This window comes from Argopecten irradians, chromosome 6 (genome assembly GCF_041381155.1).
Source record: "Argopecten irradians isolate NY chromosome 6, Ai_NY, whole genome shotgun sequence".
Taxonomy (NCBI): Eukaryota; Metazoa; Mollusca; class Bivalvia; order Pectinida; family Pectinidae; genus Argopecten; species Argopecten irradians.
In genome coordinates, this window is record NC_091139.1 from 35055407 (window position 1) to 35083385 (window position 27979).

General features: G+C 33.4%; 2 protein-coding genes across 7 annotated transcripts in view; one reads left to right on the forward strand and one right to left on the reverse strand.

The window, feature by feature from the left end:
- Window positions 1-182: 182 nt before the first annotated feature.
- On the forward strand, window positions 183-13108 carry LOC138325727 (mesoderm induction early response protein 1-like). The gene is made up of 12 exons (XM_069271573.1): window positions 183-304; window positions 610-637; window positions 1550-1677; window positions 2173-2413; window positions 3730-3824; window positions 4208-4277; window positions 4740-4796; window positions 5459-5556; window positions 6253-6334; window positions 6795-6889; window positions 8444-8571; window positions 9069-13108. Exons 1-12 carry the CDS (start codon window positions 296-298, stop codon window positions 9589-9591), a joined length of 1554 nt encoding a protein of 517 aa, XP_069127674.1. The 5' UTR covers window positions 183-295; the 3' UTR covers window positions 9592-13108.
- Window positions 13109-14108: 1000 nt separating this feature from the next.
- The window catches only part of LOC138325728 (high affinity 3',5'-cyclic-AMP phosphodiesterase 7A-like), an 88224-nt gene continuing 74353 nt past the window's right edge, over window positions 14109-27979 (reverse strand). For all 6 annotated transcript variants that reach the window (XM_069271575.1, XM_069271579.1, XM_069271578.1 and 3 more), the window contains 8 exons: window positions 25094-25194; window positions 24196-24327; window positions 23468-23559; window positions 22409-22490; window positions 21665-21730; window positions 21012-21108; window positions 19985-20065; window positions 14109-19458 (listed from right to left, as the gene is read on the reverse strand). In XM_069271575.1, coding sequence (XP_069127676.1) covers window positions 18338-19458; window positions 19985-20065; window positions 21012-21108; window positions 21665-21730; window positions 22409-22490; window positions 23468-23559; window positions 24196-24327; window positions 25094-25194 — 1772 coding nt within the window. In that variant the 3' untranslated portion in view covers window positions 14109-18337. The remainder of the gene's footprint in view (window positions 19459-19984; window positions 20066-21011; window positions 21109-21664; window positions 21731-22408; window positions 22491-23467; window positions 23560-24195; window positions 24328-25093; window positions 25195-27979) is intronic.

Genomic DNA, 27979 nt, shown 5'->3' on the forward strand with positions numbered 1-27979 from the left:
ATTTCATTGGTTACTGCGATATCTCCCTTGAGAAATATAGATAGAAAAATAGTACTTTTAAAGCGTATATCGATATGAAACTATAGCCTATGGACAGAAATATCAAAAGAATCTCGTATTGACAACATATATTGATTGCCAAACTTCAGAAATATCCGCTTTTCTCAAATAATTGGTTAATAGTTAATTTTGACATTGACCAATGAAAATTGTGGTAACAAAATATTTTATAGCGGCAGGTAGTTGTTGCCTCGTTTTCGAATGTAAGCGACGTATCCCATAATTTCTAAGCAAAATGGCGGAGGTAAGTAAGGAAAAGAACCGAAATATCTCAAGGAATTTCCCTCGGATTTCATTTATTGTGTGATTTTGAATTTCGAGACCGATGGATTCTTATACATTGACATATATTCTACTTTTGCTGTAAATATGAAGTCATTTGAGCGTGATTATGTTGGGAAATTTACAATTGAATTATGGCGCGCTCTCGATTGAAATTTTGACATCGCCATTACACCGCGAAGTAAAGGAATTTCCCGGAGTTTTTGCCATATCGGTATACTCTGCTGAACCCGTTGTAAGATTTTATTTTATTTTATATCGTTTCAGACGGGTGCCAGCGATTCCAGCAGCCCAGGTAAATATTTAGTGTCACTAATCGGGGTTTTTCCGTTTCGCACACAAAATGAAGATATTTTATGCAAATTACTAGGGTCACTGATGCTGGAAAGAAAAGTTTCATCTGAAGCTTCTGACAAAATACTTCGGATAGACCATGTCAAATCAATGTGACGAGGCTGAGAGTGCCGTGAATCATTTCCATTTCATTTCATCTGAATTTGTGTTTTTGTTTTGTTAGAAGTTCACAATACTTTGGATTAAAGACATATCTAATTGAAAATCTGTGATCAAAGACTGGGTTAGAAATGAAAACATTGTTAAAATTCTGTTTTGAGATTAGATGACAATTACCAAATCTGAGCAGTACCACGTACCATAAATTCTGATTACCTTGATAAAATATCGAAATGGTTGTGTACTGTTTTATATCCATAAATATAAACTAAATAAATGTTATAACTATTGGATGAAAACATTAAAGGTGGGTTGTCCATAAGAAATGATATGTTTTCATAAACACTATCTTGCAGCTGACAAGCTGTTGTCACTTTTTTCTTTAATTGTCAACTGCTTGAATTATGAAGTTAAAAAATAATTTGATAACCAAATGTCATAATTATTTACTTTGATAGCATTTAATGAAAACAATACCGAAAAATTAAAGTTATATATGGAGAATAAGTCCCAATATAATCTCTTTAACTATGAAGTCAAATTCTCTGTATCATACTAAAAGTTTCTATTCTGTATTTCATAAATCGTAGCATTCATAGCTGTGGTTTGTGCTAGAAAATTCTAACTTCATAAATTTTTTATTAACTAAAAAGTTGCAGCAGTTGTTTGCTGTTGTCAGGTTATATTGTGGAAAATTGATGAAGAGAAACTAGATACTTTATATGAATTAATGTCTGTTCTAACTGCATTTTAGAGACCGACCGTGATTTTGACCCATCTGCTGATATGTTAGTCCATGACTACGATGATGAGCATACACTGGAAGAAGAGGAAGCCCTGAGTGGTGAGAGCTGCTCAAATGAACTAGATGATCTTGAAAGAGTAAGCATGCTTGAAAAAATTGTACTTTCATTAACTTATTTTATGATCAACTTCTTGTCTAAGAAGTGACATGCTATTGTGTATGATAAACTTATTGCAATAAACCCCATAAAACTTAAAGCTGTAATCTGAATTTGAATCAAGTTTCAATCGATAAAAATGTGTCAAGTGAAAATGACAAAGGCATGATATAAGTTTAATGGGACCAATTCACATACCATGTGATACCTGATAACGTTTGTGTGGAACTAGTATCTCCAGTGGTGATGGAACATAAAATTATCTTCCAGATGAAAAAATGTTAGCGTGGGATATAATCTTTTTACGTAATTCCATCATCAATACAAACAATAGTCTGATACAAAAGTTATTGGGTTATGGTATCACATGGTTCATGAATTATTCCCATTGAAAGATCATAATCTAATCATCAGTCTAGTCTAAATTATTATTTTCTGGGTAGAAAAATTGTTGAAATTGCTTTCTTGCCTACAGGAAGGAGATATGCCTTTAGAGCAACTATTGGCAATGTACAAGTATGCAGACGAGCCACAGGATACACGATCAAGCAGTGAAGAAGAAATCCTCAGCAATCAGGACCTGACTCTGGACAAAGAGGAGATTGCGCGTGATCTACTGAAAACTAGTGATGATGACGACGACAAGGAAACGTCTGTGAATGACCTGTTGAATAGTGTACATGTGTCCTCTTCACAGACTAACAGGCTTCTTAGATGTAAGACACTTGTTCTGTTAGACTTTGAATGGTTCATTTTGTTAATTTACTGAAAAGGTGACTACAGTGTCTCAATAATATAAAACAATTCTCTTATTTTGAAGTATTTGCAGTTTGAAAATGTAAAAAATTCATGGTAGATATGCCTAAGTATCATTTTCTTCTGTTTCAATTATACTACATATGCATAGAATCAAGTTTTCAAATTTTTCACAGGCGTTTGGCTCTATAGACATTTTTCTCTCTATATATATGTAATACTGTGTGAAGGTCTATAACTCAGCCAGCCATATAACATTACCTAATTTCAGAAGTATGATTAAACTATATCAGATGTGGCAATAGGAATACTCTCAATTGACAGCCAGATAATTTATCTTGAATTTGGTATATGATACAATATATATCATGTCGTATGAACGTCACTAGGTATCCAGAAACACTGGAAAACAGCCAGATTTCAACTTGTGTGAAACTAGTGTCCTCCGATAAACATGCCAGGGCTCTAATGGGTAGCTCTAAAATCACTGCATATCAACACTTCAGCTTCAGAAGAATGAAAGTTTGGTAGAAAATAAATTTACTGGTTAGTTAGTTTATGTCTAAAACTTCAGTGGTTTTTGAGCTACCCATTAGAGCCCTGGGGTTTTTATCGGAGGACACCACAGCGTTTGACCAGTTAGAATCTGGGATACTTAATGACATTTATATGGCATGATATATATTGTATCATATATAAAATTAAAGTTAAAATTATCTGGATGTAGATTGAGAGCATTCCCATTGTCACATGTTATACGTTTTGTTAATAATGATAATCATACTTTTTCTGAAATTGAGTAGTGTTATATGGCCTGCCGAGTTATAGACCTTAACACAGTATTACATGTATGTATAGAGAGAAATGTCTATAACTAGACTATAACAAGGTTTATGTAGTAACAGAGAAATTTTCTGGTTTTTGATTTGTTCAGTTGTATCTTAGATATGAAAGATGGGCAAGTGAAATGAAATTTAAAATCTTAAAGTCCAACTACAGTAAATAAAATGTTATTTGTGTAGTGTTCATTATATTGTCAGAAGTAAATAAGTTCTTATTTATCAGATAAAATACTGTAAAACATTTTCTTTTTGCATGGGATTTAATTTCGCATAGTTTGTGTGGGCAATAAGAAATCACTAAAATAAATTGCCATAAAAATTGATTGCCACAAAAATGCTAACAAATAGAAGTAAATTAGACCCCAATGTGTCAAATGCATAATGAAATTTTACCTTTTCATTTAGATGGCTATAATTCATCTTATTTTCTTCAGCCAATAGCCAAGATGGCAGTGATAATGAAGATGAGGATTCTGAAGAGGATAGTGACTACCACCAGCCTATAGAAGTTGTTGATGACTGGAAAAAGGTGCAATATTTATAGAGAATAGAGAACATATTAAATTCAAAATACATCTATTTTCTTTGTAACCATTAGTGAAAGTGGGGAAAATACTGACTGACAAATAGTCTTAATATTGCTCACTTGAAGAAATCATATTAATTTTAAAAATTCTTATTCAGCTAGTATTTAAATGTACTTTGTTTTAATGGTCAGTTTCTTGGTAAGATATTTTTATTGAAAAGTTTTATGTATAAAAAATGAAATGGCTTAAGCCAATTTAGCCTCTTTTGACCATGGATTAACAAAACTATCTTGAGGCTTGTTAAAAATCTGTCTTAATCTATGAATGATTTTTTTGTTAATAGTTTATACTAACTCACTCATTTTGAAATTGTTTATTACTACAGACAATCCAAGTTGGCTCCGACTACCAAGCTAGTGTCCCAGACGGTCTCTGTAAATATGGTGATGCTCCTGGTGAGTGTCGTGGTCCATTCATGGCCTAAGGGGACCAGTAATACGCCCCATTATAATTTATATCATGATGAAGTTTAGCAAAATTCACTTCTAACTGCGAAATTTGAATAAGTACCAATACCAAAGAAAAATTGCATAAATTCATCCTGCAAAATTTAAAAACTATACAGTAAGAGAGAAAAATGACCGTTCACTGTTGAAGAAAGGTGAACTTGGTAAAGATGTGTTTCCATCTACTACAGATAAATGCCACCTTGCTGTGTTCATTTTTCAAAGATTTAGTATTTCCCAATTCTGTAATCTGTATACTCCTGTATAATTTCTTGCACTCAACTTTTACAGCCTATGAGAATGAAGTACAGATAAATGCCACCTTGCTGTGTTCATTTTTCAAAGATTTAGTATTTCCCAATTCTGTAATCTGTATACTCCTGTATAATTTCTTGCACTCAACTTTTACAGCCTATGAGAATGAAGATCGACTGCTTTGGGATCCCAACAAGCTGACAGATTCTGTTGGTAAGTGTTGAATGTGTTAAAAATTGATTTGGTGGACAGGGTTCTCACTAAGTGTTTTAATAGTTAGTTGAAAATTAATTATAGGTGGTTGGGGGCCACAAGCCCCAGTGGTGGCCACTACTTATTTCTGATAGAAACAGCCGGTTGTAAACAAAGAAATAGACAGCTGTTTTTGCCGGCAAACAGCTTTTAACGAGAACCCTGGTGGAAAAAAGAAATGGATTTGATTGTTGTATAAAATCATGGAAACAACTTGCGTATGTTTACAGCTTAAAAATTAATTGGGTGAATTAAGGCTGTCTTCATCTGATTTTGTCTTATTTCTAAATATTTGGAGCTGATTCTATTTAAAAAGAAAGTAAAGAAATAAAAATTGTCCACTTGCTCTAGTTTATGTACACTGGAATACTACGTACCTGCTTGGAGATTGATGTGTCTACTTTGTTATACACTTAATAAAAAGCCATTTTGTTTAAGGTTGTGAAATTTACATTCGTATAGATTTAAAATACAAGCACACAAATGTGAAATAAGTTCAGTGAAAAATTGAGTAGTCTAAAATAGGGAATAACTAGTTTTTTAAGAATATGTTATTGTCTTTTGATTGTAGTTTTAAGATGAAATGCCTGTTCTTACTTTGATAATGTTGTTTTTGTCTGTAGTTGAAAAATACCTGGATGAAATCCACACACAGGCATTAATCAACGCTACAGGTGTGAATGCAGTGAGCACTGGTATACATATCCGAGATGATGAACAGGTATGTGTGATATGGTGCAGTTTTCAATGATACAATCAGGGATTTCCAGGATGCAGGTTTTCTGCGTCTCTGACGCACAAAAATGCCTTGGGACTCCCAAAATGAAATGATGGGAGTCCCAAGATGGGAGTCCTTGGGACTCCATGTTAAAGGAATTTGAAATGAAAATTACAGGTCAATTAGATGAAGTAGAAGCAATATTTGTCTTTTTTTTCTAAAGTATATACAGTTATTATTGTACAAGATATATTTTCTGATACAGCGTAGACAGATTTATAAGATCTACAATAAATTTTAACTAGAAGACTCCAATGCTTTTATAAAGGACTCATTAACTTCCAACCTATAGGAGTCCCTGGGACTCCCAAATTTACAACGAGAGGGAATTCCCTGAGAGTTCTTTACAGAATGGCTGTCATCACTCCTAAAGGAGTCAAAATTTGAAAATCAATTTTTATAAGAATTGGTATACGTGACAATTTTGGGGATACTGAAGGAATTAATGTGTTGATTATTAAATTAATTGATTAAGCTAGATAATGTGAAGAAAGTATTTTGTTTTTAACTGGTATTTGGTTATATTAATTTCAATGATAAACCACAGTAATATAAATAGACAAAGGATGTTGACTTATTGGTAAATTTGGAATACTAGAAGTAGCTGAATTTGTCTGTACATGTCATCATATATTACAGGCATTGTATCTACTACTTCAATGTGGACATAATGTAGAAGAGGCTCTGAGGAGGAGGAAGATGCAGGCAGTCCCTCCAACAGGTAAATCTTGGAGGCTAACGTCCAGTACTAATTTATAAAGAATATTGTTTATGTCGCTAAATTCTGGTAACATTGGGGAAAAATAACAGCTGTGAAGCATTTTTCACTAGATCAGGTAAGGGCTATTCCAGAACTATCCGTGTCGGAGGAGTGGGAAGTACTTTTATTAAAATGTGATGTGTAGTCGGGGTAAATCCCCATTTTCCTGGTATTCCTTATACAAAAAATATTTAAGTATTTCATTGGCGTTGGGGTCTTGATAAAAGTGCCTCCCACCCTTCTCATTTGGATACTTTGGGAATTTTCCTATCTTTTTACTGTAAAAAGAGTTCTCAGTTAAAAGTACAGAATTTCCATCAGGTAATTCTAAAAAACCAAATAAAGATCTTAACTTTATAAGATGTTGCAGATTGGGTTGAACTCCATTTCATTGTAAAATATACCTCTTTTCTGATTTTAGATCCAATGAGTTTGTGGTCTGAAGAAGAATGTAGAAACTTTGAAAATGGTCTTAGAACTTACGGAAAAGATTTCTACTTGATCCAACAGAATAAGGTGAGAGATGGGTGCTGCTGGAAAAGATAAATTGTTGAGAAGAAAGAAGTAGTTTCAGCTCAATGATGTATAAAACCAGAAACACTTTGGCATTACTAACTGTTTAGGTCTCACTTTTATCTGAACATAGGGCTACATATTTACAGAAAATTGATATTTTCCATGTCAGTTTTAAAACTGTTTTATGTGATCAAATTTTACACCACATCTTAGGGCTGCCACGATACGGCAGAAGCGTACCACGATATATTGTGATACACAACAACTGTATTGTGATATGTATTGCAATATTTTGACCTTAACATATGTGGTGTCTATTTTGTATATATTCCATAATAAAAACACCCTTTACATTATACAAACATACAGTGCTATGTTATGTAGTTTTACATCGATTTGAACCGTGTTGTTGAGTAACAGAAATGTTCAAATATGAGTTTCTTGTTTTAAAAAATACGAGTCTGTTTGTGAAAATGCTAGGCTACAGACGATCGTAACCTAATAATGCAATAACTAAACATGATAGTTTACACTTTTGAACCTAAATAATGAACAAATTTAAGTACAATTGTCCTGGCAAAATAAGCTTACGATCGTGATTAAACTTCAAAGGGCTGATCGACTTGCAGTGTTGTTTTGACACGTGTAAGAATTCGAAAATGGCGGCGGATGATGAAGCCTGAAATAGCTGGCAAAATCCCTGCAGCCATGTATTCACCGGGCCTTAAATGTGTTTAGAGGAGAATTATATATTTCGGCATTGTTGATTGATGGAGCAAATCAGCTTGATAATATTTCAGAAACTAGCCTAATGTCATATTGTTTATATTCAACGTCATGCAAATGTTTGAATCATTTGAACATTATACACGTTAGTTACAAACATTTGACCGACATCTGAATCGAATGAAAACAAAAGGGATACCCACATGGCTTCATATTATTGGAAAGGAAAACAAATACAACTTGCTGGTTTTGTTTTAATGACAGGACATTTTAATTATATCAAATTAATGAAATTATGATACTAAGAAAATATATTGAAAAAACCGATACAGGTAACTGTATCGCGGTACAATATTTTTTGGTGGTGCATTGCAATACCCCAATATACCGGTGAACCGCGGCAGCCCTACCACATCTTGGTGAAATAGGAATTCCTATGTCACATTCTCCATTTGTGGTCGTATTTGGCCACACTTGAATGTTCCTGTCATGATATAGATGGGGTTATATAATGTTGTCCATCTTGGTTAACTTCTGATTTCATACAGTGGTGAGAGTAGGTTTATCTTACAAAAAATGGCTAGTTGTAATTACAAAGCTAAGGTTAGGTAAAAGTTAGGTATTTGGAAGCAATGAAAAAAACCTTGTATTTGGAAAACTTGTCATAATAAATTGGTAGTCATGGTAATTAGTAATTATTTATAGTCTTTCTGTTTTCAGTTTTATGCATATCCCAATATGGTGACTTGGTCATTGTTGTTACAAGAGAAATGTGCCAGAAATATGCAGTGTCTAATAAATTATCATTGTTTTGTGTTGCTTGTCTAGGTGAAAACAAGGTCTGTTGGAGAATTAGTGCAGTTTTATTATCTTTGGAAAAAGACAGAAAGACATGACATGTTCGCCAACAAGAACAGATTGGAAAAGCGCAAATATTCCTTACATCCTGGTGTCACGTTAGTATTCGCTTTGTTTACATCTTTGGATGAATTTCAAATTAAATAGGAATTTTAACTAAGTACAAGATGAGGGGTGCATCTGTTAATATCTGATGTGTAGAAAGTGAGATTTACCAAAAGTTAATGAGATACATTCCTTTAAATGGTAAAAATTACAACAAAAAAGAACCAAATATACCAAAATGGTGTTGGTAAAATACAATTATTGTTAATTTTCCCACCTTCAACTGATTCTGATATCATATTTTGAAACAATTTTTGTGATGACATATCACTCAAAGTTGGGTCTAATTGTGCTCACCCCACATGGTTTTAGTATCTTGAGTAATTACATTGAAATATCTACCAAGCCCTGGAACTCCAAAAACTAATCCAATAAGATAAATTAAAATCCTGGAGTTCTCAGCTTTGGTGGTAGATGCTTCACTGGAGTGGCCAATACTCTTATGTTACAAAGACTTTGAGTGTAAACATTATTTTGATTGTGTTTGTAGAGATTATATGGACCGGTTCCTTGATGATCAGGAGTCTCCAGCTGCTGCACCAGTGAGGGAGAGGTCAGCTAGTCCTGTCACTTCACTTATATATGGTGATCCTAAACGTAACCAACTCAAACCTCCGTCATCAGATACAGACACAACGTCCAACTTTGTTGGCGAACCCAAAGACTTTGATCTCAGTGCTGCTTCACCGACTGTTGTTCGACCGGAGATCAAGAGGCACAGTCCTCCTTCTCCGCGAGCCACCAGTAATGCAATTCATTTGTCACCTGGCTTAAACGGCAGCTGTGATGATGTGATAGAACCACTTAGCAAGAAGATAAAAACAGACTCTGAACACTCGCATTATGAACTCCAAGAATCTTATTCAGACAACAACCATATAGATTCTGTGTCATTAGCTTCTGTTGCCTCAGGACTCACTCAATCAGAACACACATTAACATCTGTCGTCGGTGCTTTAAATGTAGACCTTCATCCCGTAAAGCATGCCTCGGCCGAGTCAGTGGTGCTGTGATGTACACTACACTAGGCTTTATATATATCAAATTTCATATAGAAACATACTTTTAATGATTAACATCCAAGATCCAGTTCTGTTCTCTTTGAAATAACAATAGGCTCGTGTCTGTCTCATGTGACGATTGGTTGTGAAATTCAAACAAATTTTAAAATACCATCACTAATTTAGGGTATATTTCTATATACCTCTGCCATGAAATAAAGATAGGAGATTGAGAGGGGGGATATGGTGTTAATGTCGCGTCCCTTATATGTTACATCCTGCTTTGATATATGAAAGTAGGGACCTACAATATCTTAATTAGTTGCGTCTTTTTTCAAACAGTATGGAAGTGGGTCTTGGATGTTTTAAGCAAAAATATGGAAAAAATCATTCCATTCAGGGAAACTATTTAAATGTACAACCCAGGAGAAAAAGTGACATAGACCAGCTTTTTGTCTGACATCACTTACAATGTGCAATATCGGAGATGATCATTGGACTGCCCAGTGTATTTCCAGGATCAAAATTTGGCCAGTGGGTCTGTCTGTTACAAGACAGACGTAACAGACAGACAGTCAGTGGTGCGCGTGTTTTATGAAATCGAGCCCAACCACTCTGTATTATCTGTCTTCTGCTTAATCATGTGAAAACAATGTCAATTATAAGCCTACAAGCAATTTGCCAACATTGTGATTGTCCAAGCTTTGTGTATAAAATGATAGAATAAGAATGTGTACAACTACATTAATTTGATTGTTATTGAGCTGTCAATGACAGATAAATGATTGAAGATCTTTGATAATGAATTGTCAATGACAGATAAAGGATTGAAAGTCATTGTTCAAGATATTTGATAATGAATTGTCAATGACATATAAATGATTGAAAGTTATTGTTCAAGATATTTGATATTGAATTGTCAAATGACAGATTAATGATTGCAAGTCATTGTTCAAGATCTTTGATCAATAACAGATAAATTATTAGAATTTCATTTTTAAGATCTTTGATATTGAATTGTCAATGGCAGATAAATAATTGGAAGTTCAGTTGAGATCTTTCGATATATATTGAATCGTCAATGGCAGATCTTTTTATAGATGTTGAATTGTCAATGACATAAATTATTAGAATTTTATATTTAAGATCTTTGATATTAAATAGTCAATGTTGGATAAATGATTAGTATTTCATATCTTAAATTTTGATCACAAATGAAGTTGTGATTTATTAGTTATGTTTTGGAAAAAATGTCAAGAAGAAAATCAGATGATTGCTTTAGATCAGCTATAGAGTCACCAGCATACATGTACATCTGACAGTTGTATTGAGGTGCAAGATTAAGGAATAAAAAAGAAGATTATGTTTAAGTTATAACTGTTGGTGTCAACTGTGTCTGGAAAAGAACCTTGTAGATTTACCAGTTGATGGATCGTGATGAAAAGTATCATATGCAAAGAATGTTGTTAAGAGAGTGTAAATAGAATTGTTAATACTTGAATTCATTAGTTTCTCTACCACTAAGGCCTACTATATACACTTATGTATACATTATACTGAGTGTTTTAATACAATCGCTTGTTGATGTGTCAAAAGCATTTTAATTTGTGCAAGATTTTATTAATTTTTGAATATGATATATATTTATTAAGCATACATGTTAATGAATAGAACTTGTCTCTTTGTTAAGGATATTAAAATGTTTAGGTATCTGAAGTAAAATTGTATATACTTGTACAACTTTTTCTTGGATGAATCATCCTCTAAATTTTAAAACTGACATGCCTGATATGATAATTTTACACCATTGAAAAAGAAGATGTATGATTTTTTGAGTTTATTGAAAATTTAAAATGAAGTCCAGAAATAATTGTGATTGGTTGCAATTGATTACTTAGCATTCTATTAAGATCAATGTCCCACACCAATACAGCCAAGATTTTGATTTGTGTTCATATGATTTTACAAGTTTGGAATATGTTTGGGATAGCTGAAATTGAACAAACCTGATCACATTGCCAAACAATATGGATTTTGTAAAACACTCAAAATTTCTTTGATGTATCAATGTATTATTGTCAAAACTACTTACACTTTGGCAGTGTTTATGTATAAAAAGGGTACATTTCAATAACAGCTTTAATTCTGCTTGACATATATTTCAGATATATACGCAAGTTGGGTGCAGAGTATGTATATGATTTATCATTAAAATTACTATAAACTAACACCTTCAGCTGATTTTAATAAATTCAATAAACTGATTAGAGCAGAGCATATTTCAATTTGACAAGACCATAAATTAACACTTATTTTTGTCCACCTTTTAGTATAAGATGAATATCACTTCTGAATCTACTGAAATAAAGTCAAAATTGGACATAAAAAGAAAGAAAGCTATCAAAACAGGAAATGTTATAATAATTCTTGCCCAAATATTATTATTATTGATTTAATCAAATTCATTTGTCAAATACAAGGGGAATTTATCTTGACATTCGAATTAAGAATTATGTACACATCTATTTGCATTGTTCATTTATGTCATTCAAAATACTGTACATTTTAACATATGAAATGAAAATTGATACATTTTTTAATATCTTTTTCATGCCACTTCTTCCTGATCAGTTATGTGATAGATAAACTAAAGATGAGTGACATTATACTTTTAAATCGAAACTTGAAATGTTCCTTTGCCTATACATATGAATTTGTGTCGTGAAGTGTTTGGTGACCATGGAGAGCCGACGAGGCCGATAGAGAGACATGCTCACTCGGGCAGCATTGTAAAGTATCTAGTGCTCCACAAGTCTTTGTTTTATATCTTACTATGTGTCTTCAGTCTCTCTCTGTCAGTCAAGTTAAATTTGAACAGAGACATTTTTTTATGTATAAATCTGTCCCAAAGATTATGTATATATCTATATATAATGTATATACATCTTAACAGTGCCACACATGTACATAAAGTTAGTTGTAGGAATTACGCCGGATATAAAATACAACTTCTCTATATACACTTAACATTCTGTTCTAAAGTATTAAAATCAGTTTTGTGTTTCTTCAGTGCAAGCTTAATAAATTCTACTCTATTATGCTGAATTGAAACCAGTTTCTTACACTTCAAAATGTTATTTAATGAATTTTGGTTATTAATTTATCATGGATTCGTGGGGGGATTGAAAAAAAAGCATGGATTGTAAGTCATATTTTGAGAAGCATTTCATTTAACACATCTCTGAATCATACACTGCAACATTTTTACCTTCATTTAGGTGCATCAATATCTATTGCAATATTTATTACGGAGTGATGTGAAAGTAAATGTGTTTATTTTTGTACAAACTACTACATACTGCCCGGTTTCGCTGTACTATTGTGTAAATGCATCAATCATACCATTATCACCCTCCTATCCATATAGTGTTGTAGATGTGTACATGTTATGGTTTGTACTATTTATTATGTACATAGACATAGATAGATTCTATGCCACACAGAAAATAAAACATTTTTACAGAAAGAAGTGGATGGTATTTGTCATTTATTTCCCTTTGTTGCCAGTCAAACCTGTTTATAAAGACCTTTCAGTCGACAAGGGGAAAGTGGTCTCTATGGCCAAGTGGTCTTTTTACTCAGGGTTCCAAATGGTTATACATGACCATTTGGGACTCAAGAAAGTGGTCTAAAGAAGCAGGTGGTCTTTATACAGAGGTGGTTGCTAAGGCAGGTCTAGCTGTATGTTTTGGTAAAATATCTACTCTGAACAATATTTGTCTTGGAAGGACCTGTAAAATAGTGTACTAATCTAGTGGGGGGTGGCAGTTGGCATATCGTCATGGTGATATTGAGTGTATGACAATGCTGTTGAAATCTGCAAGAAGCAAAGGTTACCATTTTTCTTTTGTGACTAATAGATTTCGTGGACATTCTTTTTGGCGGATTCAAAATCTGATTTGAAATATCATTCCAACACTTTCAAAGTGAATAACAGTTTGCAGAGATACTAGCGAATTTCTCTTTGATTGCAAAAGAATGTTGGTTTTTGGCAATTGAAACAGTCATAGTAAAGTGGAGACATGCACCAGGCATAAAAGATTCAGAATCTGCTACAATAGGACCTCAGAGATAGGAAGGGTTACTTCCCTTGGTTTATAAATGGCTTGATTGAAGACTACATGGAATGTTTTCCAGCATCTTGAGGAATTTAATTTTGTTTCACTACTATTGTCTATAATAAAGGGGAGAGATTACTGTACCAACCGTATTTCACATATAGTACATAAAAGTTGTAGCTAGGTAGTTACAAATAACTGGTAGAGTACATAAAATCTCAAATGGCTTAAAAGCTTAACATTTTGCTACTTGAGATGTACCTGAGGATTTCACATGGTCTATATCTGTTAAAAGCGTGTTCCTTCACCAAGCCTACCATTCTTTGTTGGGTAGGGCAACAACGAATTATTTTACCAAGATTTGTGTAAAACACCAAATGAAATGAATTAAAAAAAACTACAACAACACTATATTTACATAAATATATATTTATTCATGAAATTTGTAAAACAAGTGCAAAAATTTAGTATTATCCCTCTAAGCGTTTTGTGAGAGCTATTGTATTCAATGTACTTGTAATGATGAAATTCAAGTTTGAAAAAATCTTAAACAATATGAAATAAGTTTAGACTTACATTACAATAACTGCATTCAAACTACAATAACTATATTAATTAGTTAGTTTCCTTGAAATTCTGCCTTTTACTCGATTCAACATCCCAAAACAATATGAAATAAGTTTAGACTTACATTACAATAACTGCATTCAAACTACAATAACTATATTAATTAGTTAGTTTCCTTGAAATTCTGCCTTTTACTCAATTCAACATCCCAACAATATTTAAACTGAAGACTTCTGTAATAGTCCTTCTTGTTTGAATTAATGACTAATTCAAAATTGAAGGTATTCCATATTTGTTTTACTATAACAGTTAACTTAATATCAAACACAGATTTTTAAATAACAAATCCAGCAGTGAGTTAAGAAAAACCTTGTTAAATACAATGTATATTGTCAGTTAATAGCATTGTCTCCACAATGAAACCTAAGCATGTGACATGCATCAATAAACTAGCTGATTGTTATCACACTTTGAGCATAAAATGGAACAGTTATATTCCATGAAAATGCTAAAATTATCACCTTGAATGTAAAAGGTTGTAGATTGTATTGAGAAGTTTTTTTGTTTTTTATTTAATATCTCGAATATTTGAATATACATATAACAGTACACTGTACTTTGGCGAATACAGAAATAATCATATAGTTATACAGGTGTTCTTAATGCCCTAAACATAAAAAAGTTTTTAAAAATCTGCCATTTTTAGTTGAACTTGAAATCATAATGAGTTACCCCAAACCTTACTATTCTGAGCCTAGATAATGAACAAAGTATATGTAAGATTGACAATAACTAATTTAAAAATAAAAAAAAATTAACATTACATGATTGCTGAATATACGATATACTATCTTTATATGTGAAGCCATATATTTAAATTCCTAATAAAAGAAGTAACAGTTATAATAAGTTATTCTGGAAATTCAATGACATCAAATAATGACATTTTTTATATGATATTCTAAGTTATAAATTAGGTATCATGTAATCATTATCTGGTATACAACTGCAATGGAATCTCTGAGCACGATCTAGATAAACTGATGGCTGTGAATTATCCACCGGAATTTTGATAGGGTACTAGATATTTTCTGACTATATTTTATATAAATAACAAATTTCTATAAATAACCTTAACCTTACCATTGGTCCTAAATTACATGTCATTCTAAGTTTAATTCAATGTACGACATCTTGAACAAGTATTGCATTACACCAAGAAAAGACAAGTTTCAGAGCACAACATGTAACATTTTTGCCCAATAAAATGGCACCTTTAGTAGAAAACATCTCTATTTTAACGTGTTCAAATAAGAAAATTTTCTGTCCGAATGAAAAATCCACAGAGGCTAATTAAATTAGCTCAATGTCCGTCTCACAGCCAATAAATGTAACAAGTGATGTCCCTATTCTGTACAATACACTAAACACAATGTTCTAAATCCAAAATCCTGAAATTTAATTAAGACTCTCAATAAATAAGTAAACAAAACACAAAACCCAAATTTGCTTTTAAGACCTGAATTTGTCACATGACCTTTCATATGGTGCCAACTGGCGAAGGTAAACAAAGGGCAAAAACTCTGATAACACATGTTTGAACAAAGTGGCTTGGAGTACAGACTGTAGAGAGAGATGACCAATTAATGCACAGATTTGTCCAACATTTCATAGCTATCAAAACTAAATGGAATGCCACTTTTATGAAACTATATGAACATTGTATTGGTACCAGAAGAAAAAAAAAAAAAAAAAAACAGTCGAGAATATAACTGGCCACAAGATTTTGTTGGATTTCATATTCAAGATTTCCAATTTCAAAAATGATATATGACATAATAAAAAGTATATAAACATTGAAGTTAACACCTAACAATTCAACTGAAGTTATTGTAAGTAGTTATACTTACAGTCTACCTAGAGGTCATCTTCAATATTCTAGGGGTTACTATCACTGTCATTATATGCACTTCTGAACTATGTCCTACTTAACAAAACTGAAGGCTCTTTGTGTGGTAACAGATAAGACAGGTACCGCCTAGTTTGGTCCTTTCTTGTAAGAAATGAGCAGTGGTAAATGGTATGGCTTTGAAGTAGGTGTGTAAATGCAGATCTCTGTTAATCTTCAAAGGAAGTCTCCAGTAAACCTGTGATTGGTCAGTTTTTTTCTCCTGAACTCTCTTAAGTTTTATTATGACATAGTCTAAGGGTGGACATAACAAGAGTAATAGTAACTGCTGGAAACACTGTTCAACTTATCATGCCAACAAAGCAATCAACACCTGCCTACATACACAGATGACTACATTACAAAAGACCCACAATCACAATTTCACACTCGTAATGCTGATCTACCTGGTACTCAAAAAATATTGGCATTCTGATATTTAGAAATATCTAAACAAAGTAAGACTTTAAGGAAACTAATAATATTCAATATTTCAGTTTGATACAACTAATTGATGTAATCAGTAGGCTTTTGAATTTTTGGATTCGTTTGTGATTGCCTTGTTAATGATTTCAACCGCACAGCTTTGACATGTAACATTTATAACTATAACTCTTTTACAGTTGACATCTATAAAGTTCTGTTTTCATATATCATACTACAACTGTGAAATATATCCTTACCCATCCAATGTTTTAAAGTCTTATACAATATTTCCCAAAAAAAGTTCATTACATTATTGTGGTATTGAATTTATCAAAGCCCCTACCACATTCTGATTATCACACAAACTAACTATTTTTTAAAACCAAATATTCTAAATTCATTTCACAACAAACACCAGAGTCTGTGAAGGCTGTGTCAATTAAACAACTCTTTTTTTCCTCTTTTCAGGATAATTATTCTGTAAAAGAACTAACTTTTCAGGATAATCATTCTGTAAAAGAACTAACTATTCAGGATGATTTGATTTTGTTGACTTCACTTTGTGCTTAAAAGTAATAAAACAACATTTTACTTTTTTGCCTGCAAAACACTTTAAGATATAATCACTCATAAAAACGAATTACTCACAGAAAGTCAATAATATGTGTTATAGTGATTTCATTTAAATTATTGACTGCATGTTGTTCAACATGCATTTTCACATTTTTCCCCAAGAAATTTATTTGTTTGGAAACCAAATAAGCACCTCTTTGAAACAAAAATTTTTACAGGTATTAAATCTGGGCCCTAATTACAAACCAAAACCACATCCCCAAACCCTGAAAATGGTCAACAGTCCAATTCTGATGAACCATGGATTTTTGTCTCTCATAAATTTCCCTCTCTCAGTACAGTTAAATCTTCTTAACAAGACCTTATATAACTTAATACCCTATCTAAATCAAAGTACCAAATTTAATCCAATAAAAACTCTGGGAGATAAAATGTTTTCAAGGAGTGTGCATTTCATCGAACACAAAGTTCAGAGTCAGAAGTATCCCAGATAACCAGTGATCAGATAATTAAAAAGATATGTAATTTTTAGAACTTAAACTTTTAATACTTTTAATTATTACATGGATTTTGAAATTTCCAAGGTGTGTTTTGTAACATGCAAATGGGAAAAATTACTGAGAAAACAGAGTGGGATGTCCTTTAGAGACAGGGTGTTTATTGGAATAAATACAGTACACTGCAATCATACCAGCAAAATATCACCTTAAACATTCCAATCCAGTTAACTTTTAAAAAATACTCGATTAATTTCACCACCACTGAGCGAACTTTGAGATCATGAGGTCAGACTTTATGTATAAATCTGGATAATATGATATTTAACTTGGTCAAGTATCTAACTAATATTAAAGAAATCAGTAGACATCAATATAAACCTAGAAAAGGGATCTGTTATAATAAATATCCTTTTTTTTCCCCATAAGAATTCATAAAGTGACATGAATGAAATTTTAACCATAGACACGAAACTATTAATCTAAAACAATTCGAGCTACATTTATTATACTTAACAAAGATCTATTGTACAATTAACAAATGAAGACTAGTACCAATACTTTTACACTTTGGTAATCCCTACATCATTAACTTAGAATTATAAATATAACAAATGCTACATGTATTGCTATGCAATTGTACCTGGTACATGCTTTGTCATTTCCTGTGACTTGATAGCGTCTGAGTTAGGAGCTAATGATACCCTGTCCATCGCTGAAGACGCCCTAGCATACTCAAGTGATGCCTTGATGTGTTCTCTATCACTACCAGAAACACTTGAGTCAAGGTCACTAGCAGTCAAAGCACCTACACAGTTGAAAGACACGGGTGTAATAACAGTTGTCTCCCCTTGAGCAAGATCCCCAGCTGCTTGGGAAGTTTCCGTCGATAATTGTTGGGAATGGAATGTATGACTAGTACTATCGCGCTTTCCTAACTGTGGTCCTTTAAATCCCCAGTTTGGAGTAGTCCGACTGCCACCCAGCAGATTTTGGGCACCAATGAATTTCACTGACCCTGTGGAACCGTTTAATGATCCTAGTTCTGATGACAGCGACAATCCACTGAACATTCTACTAGCTTCAAAACTTGGACTAAGGTTTGAGATCTTAGGCTGCGTTACTAATGAGTCGATAGATATACTTCTGTCAGCTATCTTTGCCGGTGAAGGGAAGGGAGACAATTTTCCTATGAGTCTATCCATTGAGGTAGTATGCAGTATCATAGCCGTGGGTAGGCTACGTCGTCGAATGTACTGAGTATGAGGTAGGCTATCTCGACGAATTGTCACACAAGTAATCTCCTTCTGTAGGTATGCTGGAGGCATACTATGTCTGCGTATCTCTGGGTTCCATTGGTTCTCAGGGATTTCTCGTAGCGGGGACAGACTACGACAACTACCCCGTCGACTTCCATTTCCAGAGGAACTACACTCGTCTTCATTCACAAGATGAGTAAAAGTTAGAGGTAAGCGTGCCTCCTGCACAAAGTCATTTTCCTCGTCACTATTATTGTTAATTTCCTCCTCCTCCTCCTCCTCATCAATATCCTCATTTTCCTTTTCCTTTCCATCATCCACCAGATCCTCTTTAATTTCTACCTTGATTTTTTCAGCTGTTTCATCTTTTATGATTTCTTTCCACCTCACATGATTTGACTTCAGATTGTTTAACATACACTCACTAAGTTTTGTCGGAAGAAAGCGATACCATTCTTGAAACAGGGGATTTACTACAAATTCTATAAAACCTGCCAGAAAATAGAAGAAAAAAAACTTCAGTCTCAGTGAAAGTTCTTAGAAATGAATACAGTAATAAGGTGTGTTTCAAGATATACTTCTTAGATAATACATCTATTTAACCACATTCATTTCTTAAAGACATTTGAATATCTATTTTTTAGTTTGGCACAGTTTATTATAAAACTATCAATACCATGGCTGATCAATGTAAAATAAAATATTATGCAATATGTAATTTGAAATTATTTGTTGTATCAGTATCGCAGTGTAAAATATGTGATATAAAACAACATTTTCATGTAAGTTTATCAGCATCATGAAGGCTTTAAAATGGGTTTATTTTGTTAAAGAATACTTTAATTGCCATGATCAATAAGGCCATTTAAAGTACAGAGAATTTTTTTTTTTACAAAAATTTTGAAATTTTCTACTTCAATACATAGCAGAATAATCCAAGACCCTCTTAATCACTTGGTCATTTATGCTTGCAAATCTGCTTTTTGTGGTTGGTAATAGATTCCCTGTTTTACATACCTGCTTGAATTTTGGCGACTGTGGTGGCTTTTCTATCACACATTGGAGTAACAGGGATATGTAAGCGACGTTCATAGTCTCCTGTCAAAAAAAACCCACAGCTTTAACCAGTCAAATAAATAAGCATGGTTTCAATCTACATGTATATCCTAACCCCAGATGTCAGTTTTATCATAATTATAGATTTTATACATCAATTATACAATAAAACATTTAATGGACTGAAATTGATCTAAAATGAATCAACATATACAATATACATTATGATCTTTCTCAGTTTTTACAAATTTCAACCCCCTGAAGGTAACAGTGTAAAATGAGTTAAAAAGTTAAACAAGAGCTGTTGGAGAATAGCAAAGCTCGCCTATTCAGTAGAAGTTGATGTTCAAGTATTTACTATTTAAACATGGAAATATGACAAATTAACAGACTCAAAAACCCCCTAAAGGGCCCCAAATTGGTTGTATTATCACGCTCAGCATCGATACACATTAGGAAAATAAAATCATAAACATTTATGATGACTTAAGCTTAAACAATTGACAAAATAGAAACTTGCTCAAAAACTTTAACATGGAAATATGACAAATTAACAGACTCAAAAACGCCCTAAAGGGCCCAAATTGGTTGTATTATCACGTTCAGCATCTATACACATTAGGAAAATAAAATCATAAACATTTATGATGACTTAAGCTTAAACAATTGACGAAACAGAAACTTGCTCAAAAAATTTAACGTGAAATGGGACGCCAACGCTGACGCCAACGCCGGAGTGACAACATTAGCTCCCCTATTCTTCGAATAGGCGAGCTAAAAAATGTTTCTTAAAGTTATTTTGTTGTCATTTTACATTTTATACTACAGAGTAACTTCTCTGAGTGAACATATCAGTTTTGACCTCATTTTTGTTATGGGCAAAACTCAGAAAAATATGACATTACCCACACAAACATGTACCGTAAATACCTGCAAGGGCAGATCACTCTTTAATATGAAAAAATAAAATATATTGTCTAATATTTACCCTGTCTAAAAAACTCTTCACAAACATGTTCACTCCACTGACGGCTGATGTCCCAGACACGACATGGATTGGAAATGTCTGCACATTTTAGCGCTATCTGTAATAAATTAATCAGACTGAATATTAGGCACACATCATTTTCATATATACATTTTTGTTCAAGCATTTTAATGTACAACACTTACTCTAAATGTGGAATAAGCTTTAGTTAAAACTCCCTGTAGTCATCCTTGATACTCCAGGGATTACTAACACTGTCCTTATATCCACTCCTGGAATATTTCTTTGTAAAACTAAAGGCAGTTTTGGAGAAAAAAACTGACAAATCACGAGCCTGCAAAAATTTTCTTTGAAAATTACAGAGACAGCAATACCCAAGTTCAAAGCCACACTGTCAACCAAAGTGTACAGTACTTCTTTAAATGACATCAAAGGACCACACTACCTTTTGGTTGCACAAAATTCCTTCTGTGGTCGCATATAGAGCCTTCGGTTTAGACATTAAATTATTCCATGTGTGGATATAATGACAGTAATAGTAACCCCTGGAATATCAGGGATGGATTCCTGTGCTTTTCTGTATAGTTTGTCAGGTTTTAACAACCCTTCCTCAGTCATGTTTCAGTTTTTAACTTATGAAGAACTAGTCTTACCTGTAACATGAAATGTCGATGTGATGGATTTCTCGCTGAGTCATACTCCCCACTATCTAAATACCTCTGTAATCAGAAAAAGAAATACTCACAATGAAAATTCCAGAATAAATGTTTGTAAGATATACATTCATCAACACATGGGACAGGAGGGCAGAACACTGGAAGCTTTGCTGTTTTTTTCTCTCCATTATTCAGAAAAGCATTCAACTAGGATCCGACCCATTGTATTTTTTATTAGTTTGATGTCCAGGGTCATGTAAGGATGTGCCAGGTTTGCTGATGGAGGAAGGCTGGAGTTCCCAAAGAAAAACTATCAACTAGCGGTCAGTACATGGCAACTGCCCCCACATGGGATTCAAACTCGCACACCGGAGAAGGAGGACTTGTGGTAATGTGTCAAAGGATCTTAACCACTTGGCCACTGTGCATGTGGTCTCATGACTTTTGAATTTCCAGATAGAGAAGTCTGAGCTCATCAGATACAAAACAAATGATTTCCTTTGATTTAAAAATATATGACAGCTATTGTGGAGGCGTTTCCCGAGAAACTAAAAACAGCAAATGCAACCCAATGGCTAATTAATACCTCCATATCCTACTGGCACAAAATTCCAAACATTTCCATTGTACTAATTAAGGGAATGGACAGGTGTTTACCGTCAAAACAAAAGGCCTGATTTCTGTATGGAGTGGCAGTTACTATATTTTATACATGTAAAAAGTAAGTGTTAACATACATACCTTAAAACGTGTTAAAAATTCCTGCTGCCGAGTTATATCAGTAGCCAGTATAAGAGACTTGATCTGTGATTCCATTTGTTCCCTGAATAAGATATGGTTAATTCAATTTTACTTTCATTTCTAAGCATAGCAACTGTGTCTACAGTAGAACATATTTGTAATGAACACTCTACACACGCAACAAAGTCATGGGTATAACATAATTATCTATTATGGCCTGGTTGATAGGGCACTATTGCCTCATAGTATTGTCGAGGGATGGAATTGTGCCCGAGCTGAAGGCGAGGACACTATCCTATCAAGAGACAATACTATGAGGCAATAGTGTCCTCTCAATCAGGCCATAATGGGTTTTCATGTCATCGTAACAGAAGCACGTCAAGCGACACCTCGCAATGCTATAACGTTACTCATTTCCACACCACGTTGTTACATTAAAAGTACAACATATGAATTGTTGCAGAAATCTGTGTTTCTATAAAACGGGACTCAGCTTCATGAAGATTAAAAGTAGATGAATATAGCACATGAGTGAACTGTCTTCTGTAAAAAAGCAACATTTGCTTCCATCCCCGCACACAACAGCCTGTCCGCCATCTTGACGTCTTTGTCGAAGCGCAACGTTATAATGACGTAATGTAATGGTGACGTCACAATACATTCACTTTTAATTTTTGAACCACTTCAATAGTGCCTGCTTGCCCGGGCACTATTGCAAATAGTTTCAATGTGTGTAGCCAATCAGAATCCAGTATTCTGTCACGTGATGTACTAATACTGATTATTCCCCACTTAACTTACTATAATATGATATGTGTATAACAAACTATACTTTTAATGAAGAGATTTTGTTGGTCCCTAAAACAGCAAAATGAATCTTCACTGTTAACATAGATTACACAGAAAAATGTGCATTTGTTAGGTGTTGTAGCCTCATCATAGGCCATCAATATAAATTTTCAGTAAATTTTTTAAGAAGCTATACTTTTTTTGGTTCTGAAAGGAATTGAGCCTTTAAGAATCCTGTGGTATTTAACCAAATGACAAGCCATTTCTCACCATTGTGTAGTGCTAAGATGACTAAACAGCCCAGTTTCATGAAGGACCCCTATAGCTGATCTCCAATGATGGTTTTCCAGCACCGATGTGTTCTAAAATAAAATTAAGGCATATCTTTTGATGCAACAGAATCATAAATATCCTTCTACATTTTGTAAAGCATTAAATTTATTCTTCATTGAATTCTGTTACATAATTCTTAACTGAAAACCATCTCGATTCATATGCCTTTTAATTTTATGACCGATCAGAATTTGCAAAATTATTAAATTGCTGCACCTGATTTCTAGCACAGGTACAGAAGAACCCTATGAAATTATATCGCCATAAAAGTGTTGTCATGCATCAACATAGTTTACTATTTCAAAAGTAGGTAAAAAGGTGGTACATTTAAATACCGATAATCAAAACCTATATATCATCAGATAGTGCTAGTACATTTGTCCAGTAATATGAATATAAATATGTTACAATATGGTATATTATGGTACTTATTGATTTAACAAAAATGTTTTTCATACAGAACCGTTAGTCTCTATTCTGCCTATACATATAACAGAGTTATCTGCCCTTGCAGGTAGGTATTGATTGTTGACATCTATTGTAATATCATTTTTGCTCCTAAACTGATATCGTCACAACTGGTACCTATAACCACAAGGGTAGATACCTATAAATATCCAGAAATATTGATTATTACACCAAATGATCCAGTGTCCTGTAATTACCTCATATAGAGCAGCTAGATGGTTAGCTGTTGCTATAAGGAACGCTTGGTTGACCCCTGGATGGTCAAGGTCGTGTGTCATGGCAGCCAATAAGCAGGTCATGATTTCCAAAGGAGGTATCGTATTCTGGAGCTGTGGAAAAAGGACAATTTGATTGATTTAACTCTTTAACATGCCAAAAAAAAACCTCTAATTTTTCCAAATTTTCAAGCAAAAATGTCTTAAGAATTTGCACGTACGGCAACTGTGCAAATATTAAAGGCTGTACCGTATTTTCCATATTTGTTTATATCATGTAGCCATTTCTTTTTTGCAAAAATATTTTTTTTGATATTTTGTGGATCTTTGTCATGTTTGCCAAAAGTTTGATTTTCCAGTTTTAGGAGCAAATCGTTAAAATCTTCTCCAGCAAACAGCTATACAGCGTATATGTAACTGATAAACTTGTCAGAAAGATGAAAGTCAGGTGTCTTTCTATGTGTAGATGAACAATTTTTGTTTTATCAAAATCAATAATCACATAAAGCAATACAGAGACCCAAATAATTTGTTTCTATGGAGAGAAATAAAGTCAATTGTAAACACAAAAGGAATAGATAGCTATTATTATTCTAAGAATGTTTTTAGAGTCAAGTTTACTTTAAAATATTCAATCCTTAATTTGATATTGTTTATTTGTAAATTATTGTTTGGATTTAATTCAAGGGGCATGACTTATTTTTTAATACTTGAAAAAAAATCGCCAATTTGAAGGGGTTATAGTTTCAATACTTGATCCCTAATTTGATATCAATTTTTGGTAATCTATTGTTGAACTTTATTTCAAGGGGGCACACACACACACACCCTCACACATGTGTGCTGGGTTCAGCTGCAATGCCATGTGGACTAAACTCACCTGTTTCTCCTGAAGGTAACAGTGAATGGCTTGTGTTACATCCGCAGCATGCACGGCGTTGTGGTAGGGATTGTTGTCATGGTAACCCTCCTCAATCAATGCTACAGTATAAACAGTGGAGATTATAGCGTGTGTTTTACGTGTGTTTTACGTATGTTCATAGTCTTTGATTGACCTCACATAATTACTACAGATAAACATTGTACATTGAGCTTGGCACCGTTTTACATAATATTGTCATCCAATGACCTCCGGTGATATCTACAGATAAATACGGTACATTCTGCTCTTACACATACATTTCAAACACCTATTAAATATTCTAGGTACTCAGACATCTAAATAAACATTCAATATTGTACATTGTTATCATTCAATACAAAATTTTCTTTCTGTGATCTAAATTAGATGTATCTATATGTTCCTATGATTTTCACCCAATGAAGAAAAGAAATCAGATTCTTGTAACAGCTTTACATTGTAAGTTTATTCCTGGTATAATTTTGGTATTACACACAGGATATGACAGTAAAGCTTCTGTTTATCAATGTATTGTTTTTCTATATAAGACCTAATCACAAATCTGAAAATATCACAGAATCGAAATCAAGGGAAATAGGCTGACGTCAATATGGCTTCAGAATCATCGTCAGTTTGTACATATTTCTACATCTCTATAGATTTGTATCTATAAACATTTATGTGGTAAGGCCATCAGTAGCGGGTCAATAACCTAAGAAACATTGATGTTTATTCAAGGTTTAATCTCCCAATAAAATCTTGATGATGGACTTTCATATAAAAGCCTTATAAGGGCAGACAATACTCATGATCATTGGTCGGAGAAAGTCTGGTTAGCTTGTTTGGTCATCCTATTAACGGTCAGGGTCATTCAAGGACATGCTATGTTTATAAGGTATAGGAAAGTTGGAATACCCATAGAAAAACCTTAGTCCAGTGGTCAGTATCTGAAAACTGTCACACACAGGGTTTGTTTATTTCACAGCTATGGAAACCAAAAGGCTGAATTTTCACGGTGATGGTAAGCTTAGTGGCAGTGAATAACCACAAACTATGTATTGTATCCTGTAAACAAAACAGAGTTTGCAGTGTCTTATTTCACGTTTCAATGCCTTATAGCTTTTTCACAGCGATGAAATTTCAGTGATGAAAAATCAGAAATAATCAATAATATCTGACCCTTTGAAATATTCCAGAACAATGCTGGAACTGTCCTAGAATGGTTCTGGAACAAGTGTTTTGGAACTGTCCTTTCACCAGTTTTGGAACAAGTGTTCTGGAACTGTTCTGGAACATAGGTGTTCTGGAACGGTATCAGAACCTATCCCGAAATGTGTAATATTGAGACAAGATTTTAAACAATGCTAGAACCATTCTGAAACTGATACTTTGAAGTGTTTTAGAACAGTTATAGAACAGATGAACACTTATATGTTCTGAAACGATTCTGAAGAATGCCACATAAGTTTAAGACTTGTTTTCCAATCATTTTTCAGACACCTGAAGATCCTAACCAAAAATGATCAAGATATCAAGGTTCTATGTAAACACTAAATCAGACAACACAAAACACTTACAGAAAGTTCTCAGTAGCTTCATGAGATCTAAGTAAAACACTTACAGAAAGTTCCCAGAAGCTTCATGAGATCTAAGTTAAACACTTACAGAAAGTTCTCAGTAGCTTCATGAGATCTAAGTAAAACACTTACAGAAAGTTCTCAGTAGCTTCATGAGATCTAAGTAAAACACTTACAGAAAGTTCTCAGTAGCTTCATGAGATCTAAGTAAAACACTTACAGAAAGTTCTCAGTAGCTTCATGAGATCTAAGTAAAACACTTACAGAAAGTTCTCATCAGTAGCTTCATGAGATCTAAGTAAAACACTTACAGAAAGTTCTCAGTAGCTTCATGAGATCTAAGTAAAACACTTACAGAAAGTTCTCAGTAGCTTCATGAGATCTAAGTAAAACACTTACAGAAAGTTCTCAGTAGCTTCATGAGATCTAAGTAAAACACTTACAGAAAGTTCTCAGTAGCTTCATGAGATCTAAGTAAAACACTTACAGAAAGTTCTCAGTAGCTTCATGAGATCTAAGTAAAACACTTACAGAAAGTTCTCAGTAGCTTCATGAGATCTAAGTAAAACACTTACAGAAAGTTCTCAGTAGCTTCATGAGATCTAAGTAAAACACTTACAGAAAGTTCTCAGTAGCTTCATGAGATCTAAGTAAAACACTTACAGAAAGTTCTCAGTAGCTTCATGAGATCTAAGAAAACTCATGAGATCTAAAAACACTTACAGAAAGTTCTCAGTAGCTTCATGAGATCTAAGTAAAACACTTACAGAAAGTTCTCAGTAGCTTCATGAGATCTAAGTAAAACACTTACAGAAAGTTCTCAGTAGCTTCATGAGATCTAAGTAAAACACTTACAGAAAGTTCTCAGAAGCTTCATGAGATCTAAGTAAAACACTTACAGAAAGTTCTCAGTAGCTTCATGAGATCTAAGTAAAACACTTACAGAAAGTTCTCAGTAGCTTCATGAGATCTAAGTAAAACACTTACAGAAAGTTCTCAGTAGCTTCATGAGATCTAAGTAAAACACTTACAGAAAGTTCTCAGTAGCTTCATGAGATCTAAGTAAAACACTTACAGAAAGTTCTCAGAAGCTTCATGAGATCTAAGTAAAACACTTACAGAAAGTTCTCAGTAGCTTCATGAGATCTAAGTAAAACACTTACAGAAAGTTCTCAGTAGCTTCATGAGATCTAAGTAAAACACTTACAGAAAGTTCTCAGTAGCTTCATGAGATCTAAGTAAAACACTTACAGAAAGTTCTCAGTAGCTTCATGAGATCTAAGTAAAA

What these genes read in the sequence shown, in the direction of transcription:
- LOC138325727 (XM_069271573.1), top strand. An exon ending in TTGTTGATGACTGGAAAAAG is followed by an intron (nt 3,825 to 4,207) that starts GTGCAATATTTA and finishes TTATTACTACAG; the next exon opens with ACAATCCAAGTTGGCTCCGA. An exon ending in TCCTTACATCCTGGTGTCAC is followed by an intron (nt 8,572 to 9,068) that starts GTTAGTATTCGC and finishes TTGTGTTTGTAG; the next exon opens with AGATTATATGGACCGGTTCC.